Consider the following 18,924-nt stretch of genomic DNA (forward strand, 5'->3'; position numbering starts at 1 on the left):
CAGACACAGCAGAGAGAGCTGACTCTTCATCATGTGAAGGAGACTGAAAAGGAGCTCAGCCACAATTTCCAGCTGCAGAAACAACAATATGAGGCGACAATTCAACGACACTTGGCTTTTATCGACCAGGTATGTGTGATGTTAATTGTAGTTCCATTAAAAAGGTCCATTGTAAAAAATCTTTATACATATAGGGCTGTTAATAACGCATTAATGCAATCATTTTATTACCGTGCGATTAATGTAAATGTAATAAATAGAAACCAAAAATCAATAAATACAGACGAAATTGAAACTTTCAACATATCAGTTATTCACAATGTCCTTTCTTTACTCAGATATAAAAATAAATAAATAAATAAACTCTACCCTAAAAAAGTTTTTCTTTTATCACTAAACATTTCATCAGTAAACCACCATGATGCACACATCCGTCAATAAAAACCATCTGTGTGGAAACATAGCAAAAGATCTGCTTGGTGTCCTGATGATTTAGGTCATTACCAACACCATAATTACTTTAAAACATTTACAAAATTATTTTGTCTTCATGCTCTATGTTGAGTTTGGTTTCACTAAAATTAAACAATCATTTGCATTAAGCATCCATATTTGTTCATGTCCATGTTGATTAGAGTATTAAAACCCTAACCCGAACCCAGATTAGAACCGAAAAAAATGTGTGAAAAGAATTTGTGCGTTAATTCATGACCATCATACGATTAATCACGATTAAATATTGTAATCAATTGACAGTCCTAATAAATATATATATACAGTTATGTATATGTATTTATATGTACACACAGTAGTTTAGAAAGTATTTACTTTTATTAATTTATACTATAATCATTCAAATTGATATTTTTTCATAATGACAAAGTGAAAACAGAATTCTATATATATTATATTATATTATATTATATTATATATTATATTATATTTACGGACATTCACATTACAAACATTCGCGAATACTAACAAACCTGTCCTCAAAGTGAAATTTGTTCGGAGTCGGAAAACTAAAAAACACTTGTAAATGTAAAAATGGAGTAGAGCCCCCATGATGCCCACTGGACTAGGGCGAAATCATTTTTTTAAGTAAAATTTAATTTTTATTATTACTTTATTTTTATTTATTATTACAAAATATTCTATACAGTAGTTTGATTATTTAGATTTGTTTTAGTATATTTTATTGTTTATTTGATAGTATTTATAGCTCTCACGTCATTGTAGATATGCGTAGTCAGTAACAAACACAGTAACATCTTACTAACAAATTCATGGTCCTCGTTTGTAAGGTGGTGCGCATCTGTGTGTATGTGTATGTATGTATGTGTGTGTGTATATATATATATATATATATATATATATATATATATATATATATATATATATATATATATATATATATATATATATGTATAATGTATGTGTGTGTACCGTATTTTCCGGACTATAAGCCGCTACTTTTTTCCCACTCTTTGAACCCCGCGGCTTAAACAACGAAGCGGCTAATTTATGGGCTTTTCCTGGGTTTTTCCCGGTTTCACAAACTTCAAGCCAAAAAAATGAGCCCCATAACATTAGACCAATGAAATTGCAGAACAGGTTCAGGTAAACCAATGAAATTCTTTATATTAAATCGGATGCACTGAATCGTCCCGCACCACATCATAAATATGGATGAGGTTCCTCTGATGTTTGACCTGCTGCTCACTCGGACTGTCTACAGGAAATGCGAATCATTCGTCACGCTGAAAACAACCGGGCATGAGAAAACACACTTCACCGGTGTTCTGAGCTGCACGGCATCGGGAGAAAAACTTCACCGATGGTGATTTTTAAACGCACGACGATGCCAAAAGATAAACTCCTGAGAGAAATTGTTGTGAAAGGAAGGAGGAAGACAGTGAACAATGACTTTCTTGGTAGGCTACTGTTTAGATACAAGCCGTGTTACAGACACTGTCTTTCTTTAGAGCCTGTGTATAGTTCATTAGTTTCAATGTAGACACTGCGGCTTATTTATGTTCAAAATAAAAATCTTTGTCAAATTCAGTGTGTCTGGCTTGTATTTGGGTGCGCTTAATAGTCCGGAAATTACGGTGTGTGTATATATATATATATATATATATATATATATATATATATATATATATATATATATATATATATATATATATATATATATATATAAAATAATCTCGTTCATGCATGTGAAGGCAGACAGTTTCCAAGTATTCTTACATATTTAATGAATGTCATTCATGTTCATCTACAGGAGCTCTTGCAAAACCTGACTGAATGCATCTATAGTGAATAAACTGCGAAAGCAAGAGAGCTATAAAGAGAATGTGGTTGTGCACTGAGCTCATAAGAATTAAAAGCTACATGATTAAACTGGATGGGTTTGAGCAGGACCAAGATTGAGAAACGCTGCTACAGATTATCGTAATTGCATAGAGAATTATAATTCTCAGTGTAATTATATGGATGAGTTGTGCAAACATTTTAGTTTGTAACTATATTAAGATGTGTATTGCAAAGAAACAGTTCCAAAACAACTACATTTGCCTGACATGTTCTAATAAAGACAGAAAACATCTGAGCCAGTGAGGATCTTGTATGACTGTATCTATACGTGCAGTTTGGTAGTGCTGGGATTTGAACTCGTTACATTTCATTCATTAGCGCAGTCTCTTTAATCACTGAGCCGCATTTTCAAAAGTTAGTGAAACTGCACAGCTTATGGTTTAAAACTAATCTTTCTCTTGTTCTTAGCTGATTGATGACAAGAAGGCCCTCAGTGAGCGCTGTGAGGGTGTGGTGACTGAGCTCAAACAGGTCGACCAGAAATACACAAAAAAGATCAACCAGATGCAGGAGCAGCATGAACTAGTGAGTTTTATCCGTCAACCTATAATTTACAATATTTGAGCATCTGGCGGATCGTCAAACACGGGGCCTTATATATTAATTGTGTGTATGCATAGTTTTGTGCATTAAATTGTGCATAAGCACATTTTTATGCTTTGAATGCTTGAACATATATCTAATATATACTAATATCTAACATATATTTAATTCACTGATGGTCAGATTTATCTTCTTAGACCTTCTAGCATGTTCCATGTTGTCTGAAATGTTCACCGTGGGCAGGATACTGGGCTTTTTAAAGGGAAATGTTTAATGATTTGAGGGCTTTTTTTATGCAGATGAATGAGGCTCTACACAGTTCATTTAGAATGCGTGAGATTTATTTGTGTATGCACATGTGACGATACCAATCTGGCTGTGTGTACACACTGATTAATGAGACTTGAGGTGTGTGTCACTGTGACACTGCACAGAATTTGAATGCAGTTATGTTGACACTAGGGGGCTCACCTGCTTGATGTGCATCTGTGCTGTTTTTAAACATAAAGGCATTAAAAGGTTTATTTGACTCAGTTTTCAGTTGTAGATCCTCAATGCATTTTTAATTTCAATGTTGCAGTCACTGTTCATCTTAAAAAAAAAAATATAACTCCTGTTTATTTTCTCTTACACTAAACTTTTCATGTAGAGATTGGTGTGTGGGGGATGCATGTGCTTAACTGCAACATTGCTTCTGTTTTCTCAAACTGTTCTCTGTTCTGTTTTCTTTCCTTGTCTGCACTCTCTCTCTCTCTCTCTCTCTCTCTCTCTCTGCCCCTCTGCTTATGTTTGTTCCTCTGGCTGTAGGTGTGGCAAATTCTGGGTCCCTTGTGTGAGGTAATGCTTGTGCTTCCATTTCTAACCTCCACACTTTCATCATCTTTTCGTTCTCGTTTTTTTTTTTTTTCTTCCATCTCATGCTCTTGCTTTCCTTGGAATGGCAGTCTTCCTTCAGGAGTATTAAACGTGTATAACAAAATCATAAATACAGTGAAAATATTATAGTAAAAGCAAGTGATAAAACTGCAATAAACTGAGAACAAGATCTGAGAGCAGCTTATAATAAAATTGTGAGTGGACTTTTATAATAAGCAAGAAGGTTTTTACTGAATGTTTGCTATGGAACAGTTAAAAGTTAAATCATTCAACATCTCTGTGTGTCTACTCTTTATAGCTTGAAATTATCAAATAAAAGATTTCGAAGAATTACAGGCATCTCTGACAACATGGCAAGATCAAGACCTTGGGAATTTTTTTTTCCACTGAGTCATGGCCCACCCATTCTTCACTCCTGTGCAGGACATGTCTGAAAGGCTACTTTCCGTTAGCTTTTTATTTTTTTTGTTGATGGAAACAAATATAGTTTTACACACACATATACATATACATATACACACACACACACACACACACACACACACACACACACACACACACGGTTGTATATAAGTATACAACTACTTAACTAATTACACATTTATATATATATGTGTGTGTGTGTGTGTGTGTGTGTGTGTGTGTTGTGTGTGTGTGTGTGTGTGTGTGTGTGTAAGTGTGTAGTTAATTAATTATTCAACTGATGGGTTTAAAGGTGAATATTTGTTTAATAGCAGCATATTTAACAGTAGCACAGACAAATCACAGGTTTATAGTAATGCACTCATTCTAACAGTGTATGGTTTCAGCAGCTCAAACATGGAGTATCTCACACACTTCACCTTATCTAAAGCTAATAATAAATGAATTAAAAAATTAATGGGAGGAGTCTCCAATGTCAGCAATGTTAATAGCAGTCAGTATTTCACCAAAGAGAGTTGTATACTTTCTGGTTTTTTAGTTACCAAACTTTTTGTCTTGTTAACATTAACTAATAGACAGTAATGAGGAAACGTCTGCATATACTAGTAATAATAATTACAATAACATTAAATGTAAGTATAAATTGATCTTGTGAAAAAATGTATCATTCTTTACTACATAAACGCTTGTTGATGTTGCGTATAATGGCGGATAAAACAGAGCAATTAAATATTAATGAGGTGATAAAATCATTACTGTACTTTAATATTAAGACGCATTTCACGGTAATTGATTGCTTCTTTCCCTATAAAACCAAACCCCGTCATGTTTTATTAATACCTCTCTTAATTCATTCATCTTAATTCGATAAATTTGAGTCATCTGAGTTACTCATGTAAATGTATGTGATTACTGAACATCCTATTTCAGAGTTCAAACCATCTTTTTATCTTTATGCACAGGGGTGTAGTCATGGTGGACTCATGTTTGGACTCCCAAGTTAACGCATACAGAGACTATATATTATATTATATTATATTATATATATTACATGTTTTGCCAATTTTGTGAATTATTTTCAAAGCTCTAGCCTCTAAATTGTGTCTCTCTCAGGGTGTGTCCTTCAGGTCAGAGCTGGCTGGTGTTTTGCATAGAACATTGAAATGCATGTGTTTTTTTTTCCATAAAATTTATCTAGCCAACTGGCCACAGTAAAAAGTTCTGTTTTCCATTTCTCTCTACCTTTATTCTCTTAACCCCCCCCCTCTCTCCCCAACCTCAGGAGATTAAAAAACTGAAAGAGTTGATGAGTGCCACAGAAAAGATACGGCGAGAGAAGTGGATTGATGAGAAGACTAAGAAGATCAAGGAAATTACTGTCAAAGGTAAGCTGGTAAAAATAAATAAATAAAATTATCCTGCCAGAAATAAAAAATAATCGAAAAAGAATAAAAAGGTTGTCGTATTTTCAGTTGTGGGTTACTGGATTTTACCTGTCACACAATATTTGCAGCTATCATATGACATATGACACCAGACTACCTGGTGACAGACTGTGTAAATTTCATGGGCAAAATTCAAATGTACACACACACATACACACACTCACACACACACATACACACACACAAATGAGATGTGAAAAAAAAAGGCAATCAAGAACAATAAAATCCTGGTCTGCACATGCATATTAATGTAGGATTTTTCTTTGACCAATGCTAGATGCTCTTCCAGAACTATCTAACTAAAAAGGTTTTTACGAATTTAGATTTTTAGAAATACTAAGGCCTTTTGAAATGTGACTTTTGTATAAAATATATGTGGGCACATGTGTTCAGGCCTGGAGCCAGAGATCCAAAAGCTGATCTCCAAGCACAAGCAAGAGCTGAAGAAGCTGAAGGCGATGCATGAGGCCGAGTTGCTGCAGGCAGATGAGAGAGCAGCACAGCGCTACGTCCGCCAGATTGAGGAGCTCCGGCAGCAGCTGGAGAGAGAGAAAGACGAACAGTGCCAGCGTGAACGAGAGCTCGCCAAGCAAAGGTACACAGAGCAGCTGAGTAAAGTCTACACACAAAGACATTAATGGCACCTAAAGAAAAACACACACACACACACACACACACACACTGCCAGGCATTAGCATTGCATGCTAGCTTAGAAATGCTAGAAATGTACAGTCAGTTGCTCAGATATGAGATATTATCTCTAGGGTTGCATTTCCGTATCATGTAATTCCAAAGGAATGCATCTCAAGAAGTTAGTCCTCATAAATATAGTGTACAAGGCTGGGCAATGTGTAACTGTATATGTGTATGTGTGTGTGTATAAGGTTTGAGAAGCAGCTACAGGAAGAAGAGAATGCCTTACAGCAGCAGAGGAGACGACTCTATAAGGATGTCGCTGATGAGAAGGAGCGAATTGCCCAGCAAGCTGCAAGGTCAGCATTAGCGTTCATACAATTTAGGGTTTTGCAATAAATATTAATTAATGTTTATTTATCACTAGACTGTTGACGGAGCCATGCTTAAGCTCAGCTAAGTGTGTGTGTGTGATTGTGTGTTACAGGCAACAGGCAGACCTGGAAGAGTTGAAATCTCAGTTGGAGAGCAACAGCTCTCTGGCTAATCGTGCTCTAAGAGAGGAGATGGAGAAGAGCAGAGAAGAGCAGGAAAGAAGGCACCAGGTAAAACCCTGAGGGCACACTGTTTATTCAGAAAATTAAACACAATTGTAACACATTATTCATAATTACATATATGTGTCAATGTGAGATGATTCATGTGACAGCTCACTTCTCTTCACTACACACTGCATACTACAGCTGCATCGAGAGCAGTACATGGCTTTTTTTGTTCTTTCACTGCATAACCTGAGAACTTAATTAGAATGGCTGGATTGAATTGCACGCTGCCATTTTGTCTACAAAGGCCAGATATACAGTATATCGAGAGCCAAATCTATTATCAATGTCAATGACTAGGTAATGCAAACAGCCTAGAGAGACCATTAAAGGTTGCTAGATCCGTGCCAGGAACACATAATGCATATGCACCAGATAATTGCTTTATATATATATTTATTTTTGTTGTTTTTGCTCGGCTAAATAAATCATGTACGTAATGTAAATTATGCATAAAAGCTTTTATATATAAATGATGCACATGCATATGTAGATTCTTTAGATGTTTTTATTACTTAAAATGCATTCCATATAAATAACACTTTTTGTCTAAATATCAGTTAACACAAAAAGTTAATTGACTGTGTAGAATCGTGTAGGACTACCATGATTAAAAAACATTATTCCTAAAATACAAATGTAAAAAAAAAAAACAATCTTAATGTATTTACAGGAGGGGGAAATAATTATTTTAACAGAGGGAGACAGAATATTAAAAAATCCATTAAAAAACTTTAAGAAAGGTTATAAATTAATTTGTATTTAATCAAGTGAAACAAGTATTTGATCCCCTACCTATCAACTCATGATGTGTATAAAAGACACCCGTCACAGAATCAACCTTCCATTAAAACCTCTCCGCCACCATGGGCAAGACCAAAAAGCTGTCAAAGGACGTCAAGGACAAGATTGTAGACCTGCTCAAGGCTGGAATAGGCTACAAGACCATCAGCAAAAAGCTTGGTGAGAAAAAGACCACTGTTGGCATGACAATTCAAAAATGGAAGAAATACAAAAGTCAGTCGCCCTCGCTCTGGATCCCCATGCAAAATCTCACCTCATGGGGTAAGGATGATTCTGAGAAAGGTGAGGGATCAGCCCAGACTTACACTGGATTAGCTTATTAATGATCTCAAGGGAGCTGGGACCATAGTCACCAAGAAAACCATTGGTAACACACCAAGGTCTCTCTGATCAAGAATTCACATGAAGAGGCCCGTCTGAGGTTTTTACCAATGAACACCTGGATGATTTAGAGAAGGCTTGGGAGAATGTGATGTGGTCATTTGAGACCAAAATTGAGTTCTTTGTCATGAACTCGACTCTCCATGTTTGGAGGCAGAGAAATGCTAAATGTGAAACCGAGAACTCAATCCCCACTGTCAAACATGGAGGAGGAAACATTCGGCTTTGGGGCTTTTTCTCTGCTAAGGCTCATGAAATGTAGAATCTTGGATGAGAACCTCCTGGCCAAAAACACTGAAGATGGCTAAGGCAACAATCTGATGGTCTTGTAGCCCATTCCAGCCTTGTGCAGGTCTACATTCATGTCCCTGGTGTCCTTTGACAGATCTTTGGTCTTGCCCATGGTGGTGGTTTTAACCTCTCTTAAAAGTGTTTTCATGGCTTTTTTATATTCTGTCTCTCTCTGTTAAAATGAATATAACATAAAAAATTCTAGACTGTTAATTTATTTGTATCGGGGTAAACTCACAAAATAAGCAAGGGATCAAATAATTATTTCCCCATCTGTATACATTCAGTTTAACATTTCTGTATAAAACATTCAAAACAAATATTAACAGTCCACACAGTATATTACAAAAGTTTGTGGACACCTTACATTAAGATTTGTATGTGTTTTCTTTTTTAAATCTTATTCCACCTTTGGTCCCTATTTACCATAATAATAACCTCCACTCTTCTGGGTAGATGTTCCACTAGATTTTAAAGTGTGCTTGTGAAGATTTGTGCTCATTTAAACACAAAGGGCATTAGTGAAGTCAGGTACTGATGTAGGTGGGGAGAGGAGGCCTGGGGTGCAGTCTGCATTCCAATCCATCCCAAAAGTGTTTTAAGAGGTTTAAGGTCAGAGCTCTATAGCAGGCCACTGAAGATCTTCCTCTCCAACCCATGTAAACCTTATCTTTGTAGAGCTGGTTTGGGGAAGAACCACATTTATGAAAAAAAAATATTTTAGAGGGAGATAATGACATACTTAGATATTTTGTTTAAATAGAACAGCCCTTTTAAAGTTATGCTGTAGGTGTCAATGGCTATATATCTCATATTTCCTATCATTACAAATGTCTGTCTATAAGTAGCCGAGACTTTCTGCCGAGATGTTCTCAGCTGAAATTGTCAGCACTTTTTCTTCAGACAAGTTTATTCAATCAGTGCCTCGCTATTACATAACCCTGATTTATTATTCAAAATAATACATTTAGAAATAAAACCTGCAAGCAATTTGCATTGAAAGTTCTACAAAATGAACAGGAACGATAACACATATGACAGCCTTCTCTAACCTAAAACCATTTTTCTGTTTTATGTACATCACTTTTCCAGTAGCATCAATTAACCTATTAGCCATGGTGCATTTCAGTGACTAAAATAAACCTTCTGTTGTGTTTTTGTTTTTAGGTGGAAATGAAGGCACTGCGGGAAAGGCTAGAAATTGAGAAACAGACATGGGAGGAAAACTACATGAAAAAGGAGGTGTGTGTCTGAGAAAATGAGTGAGATATAAACAAATTGAGAAACTGTTTAAAAACAAAGTAAAATACATTGATAACTATGTAAATAAAAGATAAGTTCGAAAGCATATCACAAGATATAATTAAAGCTAAATATTTCTAACATTTGATTGGTTGTTAGCACGCAAGATCTTCAAAATATTGCCCGCAAAAGAGCATCCGAAGGTGATCATGGGCACTGGATCAAAATTTTGGTAAAATAGAATACAGACTTATAAAGATATTTCAGTGTGTCAGAGTCAGTCAAGTCAAGTCAAGTCAGGTTTATTTGTATAGCGCTTTTCACAACAGACATTGTCTCAAAGCAGCTTTACACAAATCAACAGTTAAGGTGAATGGTGTGAATTTGTCCCTGATGAGCAGCCGTGGTGACTGTGGCAAGGAAAAACTCCCTTAGATGTTATGAGGAAGAAACCTTGAGAGGAACCAGACTCAAAAGGGGAACCCATCCTCATTTGGGTGACATCAAGAGTTTGATCATAAATCTTTCAACAATACAGAACACTGGAGAGTGAGAACTAACATGAGTACTGGAGTATAAGATTATAAGTGATGTTCTTACTGCAGTCTTATACAGTCTATATGGTTACTAGCTCCTAGTTTTATGAGCTCAGCATTTGTGATCATCACAGATCCAGATCCAGCATCAGCTTCTCCATGCCAGAGCCTTTAAACACTCCAGGAGGTCCAATGTCAAACTCCACACATGTAGCGGGATCCAAATGGCACTGGTACGTCTCTAGATGGTTCGGGATGTTTGCGAGTTCGGCATCTACTTCTTCAAAGGTCCGTAATCATCAAGATGGTGGGAGGTGACTGGAGCTGGCCAAACCTCAGGGTGTCTTGGGATGGGGAGAGAAAGAGAAGCAGTGGAGAAGAATTAGCGTAGCTGCTGTTCATGATATTAACAGCACAAGTTGATAATGTGCATGTGATCAGATGTTCTGGAGCACAAGGTTATGATATGTGATGTGTGTTATGTGTAGGCTTTGCTAAAAAGATATGTTTTAATCTACACTTAAACTGGGTGAGTGTGTCTGAACCCCGAACACTGTCAGGAAGACTATTCCAGAGTTTAGGAGCTAAATGTGAAAATGCTCTACCACCTTTAGTGGACTTTGCTATTCTAGGAACTACTAGAAGCCCAGAGTTTTTAAATCTTAGGGAGCGTGGCGGATTGTAGCGAGTTAAAAGACTGGATAGATACATGGGAGCCAAACCATTTAGTGCTTTATAAGTGAGGAGTAATAGTTTGTAGTCTATTCGAAACTTAACAGGAAGCCAATGTAGGGACGATAAGATCGGGGTTATGTGATCATATTTTCTTGACCTTGTAAGAACTCTGGCTGCTGCATTCTGGACTAACTGAAGCTTGTTTATTAATGACACAGGACATCCACCTAGTAATGCATTACAGTAGTCTATTCTGGAGGTCATAAACGCATGGACGAGCTTCTCTGCATCGGATATAGACAACATGTTTCTTAACTTAGAAATATTTCTACGGTGAAAGAAGGCTGTTTTTGTAACTTGGTTGATATGATATTTGAAAGACAAGTTGCTGTCTAAAATAACTCCCAGGTCTTTTACCGTTGAACTAGTGGTTACAGAGTCAGTGTCTATATATGAAAATTTGCCAGTGTAATCTGTGCAATAATTATTTTTGCTACTGAGCAGTTGAGAGTGAAGGACCTTGCTCAAAAGCCCTGGGATTTGGGAACCCATGACCTTTCAATTAAAAATGATTAACTACTAAACTACCACTTTTTCACTGTTCCTTGGAATAAATTAGTAACATGAATTGCTGTTTTTGCTTTGTAATGGAAGTAAATTATATACAGGCTTTAAATTGCCAAGTAATGACACTGAGCTAATTGTTGTTTACACATGCATTTCTGCCCCTTGAGGCGTATTGCCTCAGAAGGTAGCACAGACATGCTTTAAATAAAGTATACATTTCACAGGTTTAGTTGTTTTGGTTGTAAAAATCCCTCAAATCACAAAAAAAAAGCTTTTCTTCCACCTCACTGTTTCATCATAATGGTGTGTCCAATGGTTCAATGAGTTGAGAAATTCTCAATACATTTGTCCTGCTTTTGCATTACCCAACTCAATTGTGTAAAGCTTATAAAAGCTTGATTAAAAAAGAAATGTAGACTTTGTAAGGTGCATCCATTGGCCAGGGGGCTTTAATCTTATCTGTAAAGATATATGGGGGTGAAGTATTTCCTTCTGGCCAAATAAGAACCACACCTAGCATTTACAAGACGTCACCACCATTGTTTTAGTTCACTTAAACCTAATTAAATTAGCATTTGACACAATCTGAAGTACAAAGAAATAATGAAAGGTAACTAAAACGTTTGGGTATTAAAATCATTAAGCTTCATGAGAAATCAGGACAGTAATGTCATTTGAAGGTACGAAAAAACAATTGATTTGCATCAATTACTGCATGCTATGCAAGACTGAGAGGTTTATATCTCCGCAGGAAGTGTGGCTACTCACCCGAGAGCGAGAGATGAAAGAGGAAGTGCGCCGGGGTCGGGACAAAGAAATTGAGTTTGCCATTCGGAGGCTAGAAGAGGAGACGAGCGGTGCAAGAGAAGAGTGTGAGAGAGCTGCAGACAACCGGTAAGGGTTTGTGTCTGTGTGTATATCAGTGGCAGATATTATAGGAATTATGTTTTTTCTGAGGATTTGAAATGAACGCAAATTGTGCAAATTCTACAGGAAAGACGCAAAAGTATAAATAGTTCTAGAAAAAGCTTAACTTTTTGAACAGGTTTGGCACGATGTCCAGCTTTTGAAAAGTCTTGAAATGTCCTTGTAAGTATATCTGCGACTAAATGCCCCTGTCAGCCATTGTGAAATGGAAAAAAAAAAATTTAACTATTAAATCTACTTAAATGTATTTGAGCTTGTGTAGTTTGCTACAGATGTGGTTTGCTAGCTCTAACTAGTGCACTGTTGATTCTGAAGGCCTCAAGGTGGCTTGGATAGAAACTCTAACATAAACTTCTGGAAGAAGTGCAACCAAGATAAAAGCTATCAAGTGAAAAGAATAAACTGTTGGGAATAATTTAATACATATTCATTGAGAAATATATATTAAAATGTAAATCAGTGATTCCGAGTATAGCTCAGCAGAGAGATAATTATGCTGTAAACTTTAAAGCATCTAACACTAATAGAAAGACATGAATTGATAAGAACCTGAAAAATTCCATTGTGTTTACATTCTGTGTGTGTGTGCGTTTGTGTTTTCAGGGTAAAGCGTGTGAGGGAAAAATATGAAGCAGAGCTTCGAGAATTGGAGCGCTCTGAGCTGGCTGCTCTGGAGAAGCAACAGGAGATGAAAAAGAAACTGACTGAGATGGAAGGAGAGCTTCTCCGCTTGCAGTCCCTTCTTACACAAAAAGAGCAGGAGATCACTGATATCACACAGGTAAGTAATGCAATACTACCATGTACACATATCGGTGTATTACGGATGTACACACTCATGCCAGCATAAGCATTTTTTGTACATTATTTTCAGGGCACTATTTTCAGCACCTTCTCCCAAGTTCGTCTCATGGAAAAGGCCAACTGATGTGCATTAAAAGCACTTGGTGATAACCAGTAATACAGTCGAATTGCATTACGTGATAATTCTTACTACTGCATTAGCACAAAGCACTTTTGCCTTGTAAGCCAGTGTTTAGTATGAGCACTTTGATTTTAACTCAGGTTAATGTAATACAATGCAGGATTTCGTGTTCATATCAGGTTATCATGAGCATAATTTTCAGTCATGCTTTGTTAAAAAAAAATAATAATAATTTTGTGCAGTAGAAATGCACATCACTTAGGGTTTGCACATGCAATTCTGTTGTTCTGGTCAGAACTATCACATAGACAATAAGACAAACGCAAACACTCACACACACGTACACACAAAACAGGATATTGGAGCCTGGAAAAATTCAAAAGCACAAATGTTACCTACCAAACAAGTATCTGCTAATTACTCACATAACCTGGCTCCAAGTGACTCATACCAATGCCATATTAAATAGAACTGTTATTCAGATCTCAGCTGCCAAACCCAAATAATATACATCATTACAAATCTCTTGAAAAGCATAAAAAATTGCTGTGGGGGAGGAGAGAAGATTTCAAGCGAAAATCACACACCCAACAAACTTGCACAACTGTAGAGCCTCACTGGTAGTTCCTAATTTTGTGAGAGGGTTGCTGGCATGGCTTTTAGAGATTACTGGCACATTCCTCAAGCAGCTCTATGGAGGAATCTTCCCTGTTTCCATGTCTCACACATAGACAAATACAGTGAGCGTTCCTGTGTGTGTTTGTAGATCCGTGATAAGATGTCAGAAGAGAGGCGGAGCCTGGCTGAGGTTATCAGAGAGGAGTTTGCAGAGAGACTGGTTGTAATGGAGGAAGAAAACAGGAGGTTGAAGGTGGAGGTGGCAGAGGTGCGCGCGAGACTCCGATTGGAGGTGGAGCGACTCAGCCGAGAGAAAGAGGAAGAGCTGGCAGAGGTCCACCAGCGGTAAGAAGAACAGAGACACAAAGATAAACAGCAGATGCTATTCTTTTAAAGCATTAGCCATTATTTATGACCACTTCTGTGTGAGCGTGCAGATGTACCACAGATGTTGAGCTGTACATAAGAAGTGACGTGATTTTTTTGTACCATGTGTTTTCAAGGGTGAAATCAGCTATTTTGAAGAAGGAGGATACTGTGAACACTTTACGAAAGCAGCATGAGGTGTGGAAGCCATCTTGCAAATAATAAATTATCTTTTTTTTTTATGCATTCAACCCTTTGGGGTTTGTAAAATTAGCTCAAAACATTTTTGACACTCTCTTCTTTTTTTGTCTTGTCTTGTTCTCCCCCCCCCCACTTTCTCTCCCAGGCTGCGTTAAAGAGAGCAGATCACCTGGAGGCCTTGCTGGAGCAGCAGAGAAAACAGCTGTTAGGGAAATGATTTATATTTCTCTCCTTTTTCCCTTATCACTAGAACTGAGTGATGAGGCGAAGGGAGGGATTACATTTCGAACACATTTCTCAGTTTGGTACGACAGTGTTGTCTTTCCCTTGGCGACAGAAGTTTAACCAAAGGGAGGCTTTTCTGAACACAGAATAGAGCCAAGAGGCCTTTAACTTGGACTAGACCACAAACTTTTCCTGACACAGACGGAGGGAGAGAAATTGCAACAGGCGGGGAAGAGTGCAAGGGGGAGGAAATATTCCACCGGAGATGTTTCTCCATATGAGCAGGGTGGGGGTGGGAAAGGCCATAGAGGCTTTGACAATAAGCACTTTTAGCTGTTCCAAACACTTTGTGCTATCCTTTCTTTGAAGCAACTCATTGTGTGAAAAAAGAAAGGGAGAGAGAGAGAACAAGCAAAAGAGAGGGATAGTTTAGAAATTGAAAAGTAGTCGAAATAAATAGATGTATCAACCACAACAGTACCCTGTGGCTGTTTCAGACTCTTTCTGTGCTACAGTCTTTCAGCTTCAACACAGTATTACAGGAGGAAGGAGGGCGAACTTTCACCCTCCCACCTTCTCTTTTGTGTCACATACAGATGCCTTTTGTCTCAGGTCTCCCCCGGGCTCAACCAAAGTCCTGGGATCACAGCATGCTCACTGAAACATGCAGGCCTTATGACCAGTCAAGCCCTACATTTAAAGTGTGTTCGAGGTCTAAGTGGGGTGGTTCTAGTTAGGTTTTAAACAGAGAATATTCTAGAAACTTTAAAAAAAAGTTGAGTAAAAAAGAGAGAAAAATTGTCTCAAACAATGAACACGTAGCTATCTTTTAGGGTAGGAAAAAGGTGGATATATTAGTAGTGGTTACGTTATGAGAAAGTGCCAAAGTAGGTCTTTTGAATTCTACAGTTAGAAATAGTGAGAAGGATTTAGAATGTGAAATGAAGGTGAATAGACAAATGAAAGTGCAAAGGACATGTTTAGAGGATTAAGGAAAGCAGAGCTAGCTTTTAAAGGGGCAGCAGGCTTTTGTGTAGCTAACACTAAAAGCTTCACCATGAAATGTAAGAGGCCTGAGACAAAATACATTAATACATTAAAGAATGACTGGAGGCTTATACATGCTTACTTTCCTCTCTGTCCTCCAGCAACCCCCATGTTCTCTTATTACTCCATCATGATTGGCAGATTCATGGTAATGGATTGACAGAAACTTTTTTTGAAGCCCTGTTGATCTTTCTCTTGCCTTCATAAGAATGCCTGCTTTTTGTTGTAGACTATATGAAACAGGACTTGTTTTCTGCTTTGAAAACAAACCACAACCAAATGGAAACTCTTACATCACGTTTACTTGATGGAAATGTGGGCTCAAGTCACAGGCCAATCAATATTATTTGTGATCTAATTTTAGATTTATTGTAGTAAAAGCCCTTATTTCGATGGCTAAACTGATTCAGTGCGCCAGTAAAGGGAGGAGTAGCTCAGTATTGATGCATTTAAGCATTTTATAACCATTCATGCCTTCACTGTAATGAAAAAGCCTTACGTTTGACTGTTTTGAATGTTGTACAGATAGTACTGCTTACTTGTACCATTTTTGGATGGGTGTTAGTAAATCAGATGAGTCTGATTTGTGTTAACAAATTATTTTTGAAAATGTTAAGTAAATGAAGACATCCTGGTCCCTTGAGGGCTTGGATAAAGCTTGTGTATTTTCCTTATTATTACACTTCCTCCAAGCTCCATTCCCTCATAGCAGACCAGGCTTCAGTCACATTAGAAGAAACTTTGGGGCTTTGGCATTACCATAGTTAAGTAGACACTAAGATCTATTTCAGATATGTTTTATAGGGTGGGAATTTATGTTGTTAAAACCTTCTTAAACATGTACAAATAAAGTGTGTATGTGTGTGTATCTTTGCTTGGGATTATCTGAGCATGTAACATGAACCCTAGTTAAAGGTTCATATTTAAAGGACAAATAGTAACCTTTATAAAACATTCACCATACTATTTCTCGGAGAGGAGAAATCACCCGCTGTGTATGCAAGTCCATGGCCTTTGTATTTGTGTATTTGTGTGTGTGTGTGTGTGTGTGTGTGTGTGTGTGTGTGTGTGTGTGTGTGTGTGTGTGTGTGTGTGTGTGTGGCAGCATGGTTGGCATTGTTGGCACATACCAACTGTAAGGGAAACTGGACTATTTCCAATAATAATTGAGTCCAAACAAGACCAGCATTGTCCTTATCAGAGTTTTAAGTAAAGACCAGGACTGGATAGTTTTCATTCATGGCTAAATTCTTTTAAGTACCAATTGCCATTATTATTCCCATTTCAAGTGAATTTTCAATTATTTCCACTGGTTGGAATTTATTTTTGTGCTATGGAAGTGAATGTTATCATTTCCGTGACCTAAAACTTGTTATTATCGGTTCTATGTCCCTCTTGTAGCTCTTAACTAATAATTTAATCACAAATGTAGTTCTTTAGTCATTATGAATTATTATTATTATTATTTTTTTTTAATGTGAAAACTGACTGTACATGTCCAATAAATCTTATTAAGATGACTGCTGGCATCTTCTTTTTTTTGTGCTCAAGAAACCAGACAACGTTGTGTTTGTGCTCGCTACCCAGCATAACTGTCTCTAAGGAAAGCATGCTAATTAGAATGTCCTCTCTTTGCCTCTTGGCTTTGTGCACAATAATGTGAGCTCAGTCCTGAGCATTATCCTGGATTTATTCCCCCTGGAAAACTTCTGATGGCTGCTTGGAGCTCTTGGCCTTCTCTTGACTCTGCACTGCAATAATACTGCTTGCTCTGTCTCTCCTATACCACATGACAGAGAAGATGAGACATCTCTTTTTCATTTAGCATTTACACTTTTTATAGCATTTACAATCACAGTGACTAAAAATGGACACAAACCCTCTTTTTACAGCATCTTAACTTATATTTCCTCTGTCGTCCACTAGCTTTATTGTGATGTGGTATAGATATTTTATTATCTATCTCCAATACTCATGCATTCTTTTGGTTTACCGCGCAGGTCAGTTATCATATAGCACTAAGCTCAGAGTAGAATTAAGTTTAGGTGGATGGCTAGAACTGAGGATAACATTGGTATCAAAAAATAGCCAAACATATTGTATGTTAAGACTTTGTCATTGTGAAAATATGATTTAAATATATATATAAACATTTAAAAAAAAAAATTATGTCACATACACACACATACATACAGAGTATGACATGCAGTGAAATGCTTTGTACGACTGTCCGGCATGAGGGAATAGGATGGGGAGAAGAAATAAAACATAGAAAAAAGGAGGCAGATAAATAAAGAGAATAAACTATGTAAAATATAAAATATTTAAAGATATAAGGATATATAGAGAAAAAGGGTATGTTAATGGATACAAGGTATGCTTATGTACAGTAAACAGTAATCACATAAGGTGGTTGATGTGTCTTTAAAGTGACTGTGTGCGGTGCGGTGCGGTATAAAGTGAGCGTGTGCGGCACGGTGCGGTATAAAGTGACCGTGTGCGGTGCGGTGCGGTATAAACTGACCGTGGTATAAAGTGACCGTGTGCGGTGACCGTGTGCGGTATGGTATAAAGTGACCATGTGCGGTGCAGTATAAAGTGACTGGGTGTGGTATGGTATAAAGCGACCGTGTGCGGTGAAGTATGATATAACGTGACCATGTGTGGTGCGGTATAAAGTGACCGGGTGTGGTATGGTATGGTATACAGCGACCGTGTGCGGTGTGGTATGGTATAAAGTGACCGTGTGCGGTGCGGTATAAAGCGACCATGTGCGGTGCGGTATAAAGTGACCGGGTGTGGTATGGTATGGTATACAGCGACCGTGTGCGGTGTGGTATGGTATAAAGTGACCGTGTGCGGTGCGGTATAAAGCAACCGTGTGCGGTGCGGTATAAAGCGACCATGTGCGGTGCGGTATAAAGTGACCAGGTGTGGTATGGTATAACGCGACCGCGTGCGGTGTGGTATGGTATAAAGTGACCGTGTGCGGTGCGGTATAAAGCGACCGTGTGCGGTGTGGTATAAAGTGACCATGTGCGGTGCGGTATAAAGTGACTGGGTGTGGTATGGTATAAAGCGACCGTGTGCGGTGAAGTATGATATAACGTGACCATGTGTGGTGCGGTATAAAGTGACCGGTGTGGTATGGTATGGTATACAGCGACCGTGTGCGGTGTGGTATGGTATAAAGTGACCGTGTGTGCGGTATAAAGCGA

General features: G+C 37.6%; 1 protein-coding gene across 4 annotated transcripts in view; it reads left to right on the plus strand.

Annotated features, from left to right (window-relative positions):
• Window positions 1-17,226, plus strand: part of cep131 (centrosomal protein 131) — a 29,254-nt gene extending 12,028 nt beyond the window's left edge. For 3 of the 4 annotated variants that reach the window (XM_046854481.1, XM_046854480.1, XM_046854482.1), the window contains exons 15-27: window positions 4-129; window positions 2,788-2,904; window positions 3,730-3,759; window positions 5,504-5,606; window positions 6,060-6,261; window positions 6,551-6,658; window positions 6,787-6,904; window positions 9,545-9,619; window positions 12,149-12,291; window positions 12,928-13,105; window positions 14,016-14,212; window positions 14,371-14,431; window positions 14,580-17,226. In XM_046854481.1, the coding sequence (XP_046710437.1) occupies window positions 4-129; window positions 2,788-2,904; window positions 3,730-3,759; window positions 5,504-5,606; window positions 6,060-6,261; window positions 6,551-6,658; window positions 6,787-6,904; window positions 9,545-9,619; window positions 12,149-12,291; window positions 12,928-13,105; window positions 14,016-14,212; window positions 14,371-14,431; window positions 14,580-14,651 (1,530 nt within the window). In that variant the 3' untranslated portion in view covers window positions 14,652-17,226. The remainder of the gene's footprint in view (window positions 1-3; window positions 130-2,787; window positions 2,905-3,729; window positions 3,760-5,503; window positions 5,607-6,059; window positions 6,262-6,550; window positions 6,659-6,786; window positions 6,905-9,544; window positions 9,620-12,148; window positions 12,292-12,927; window positions 13,106-14,015; window positions 14,213-14,370; window positions 14,432-14,579) is intronic. The other variant, XM_046854483.1, reaches the window with a different exon arrangement.
• Window positions 17,227-18,924: the final 1,698 nt, after the last annotated feature.

The sequence above is a fragment of the Silurus meridionalis genome, chromosome 7, assembly GCF_014805685.1.
Source record: "Silurus meridionalis isolate SWU-2019-XX chromosome 7, ASM1480568v1, whole genome shotgun sequence".
Taxonomy (NCBI): Eukaryota; Metazoa; Chordata; class Actinopteri; order Siluriformes; family Siluridae; genus Silurus; species Silurus meridionalis.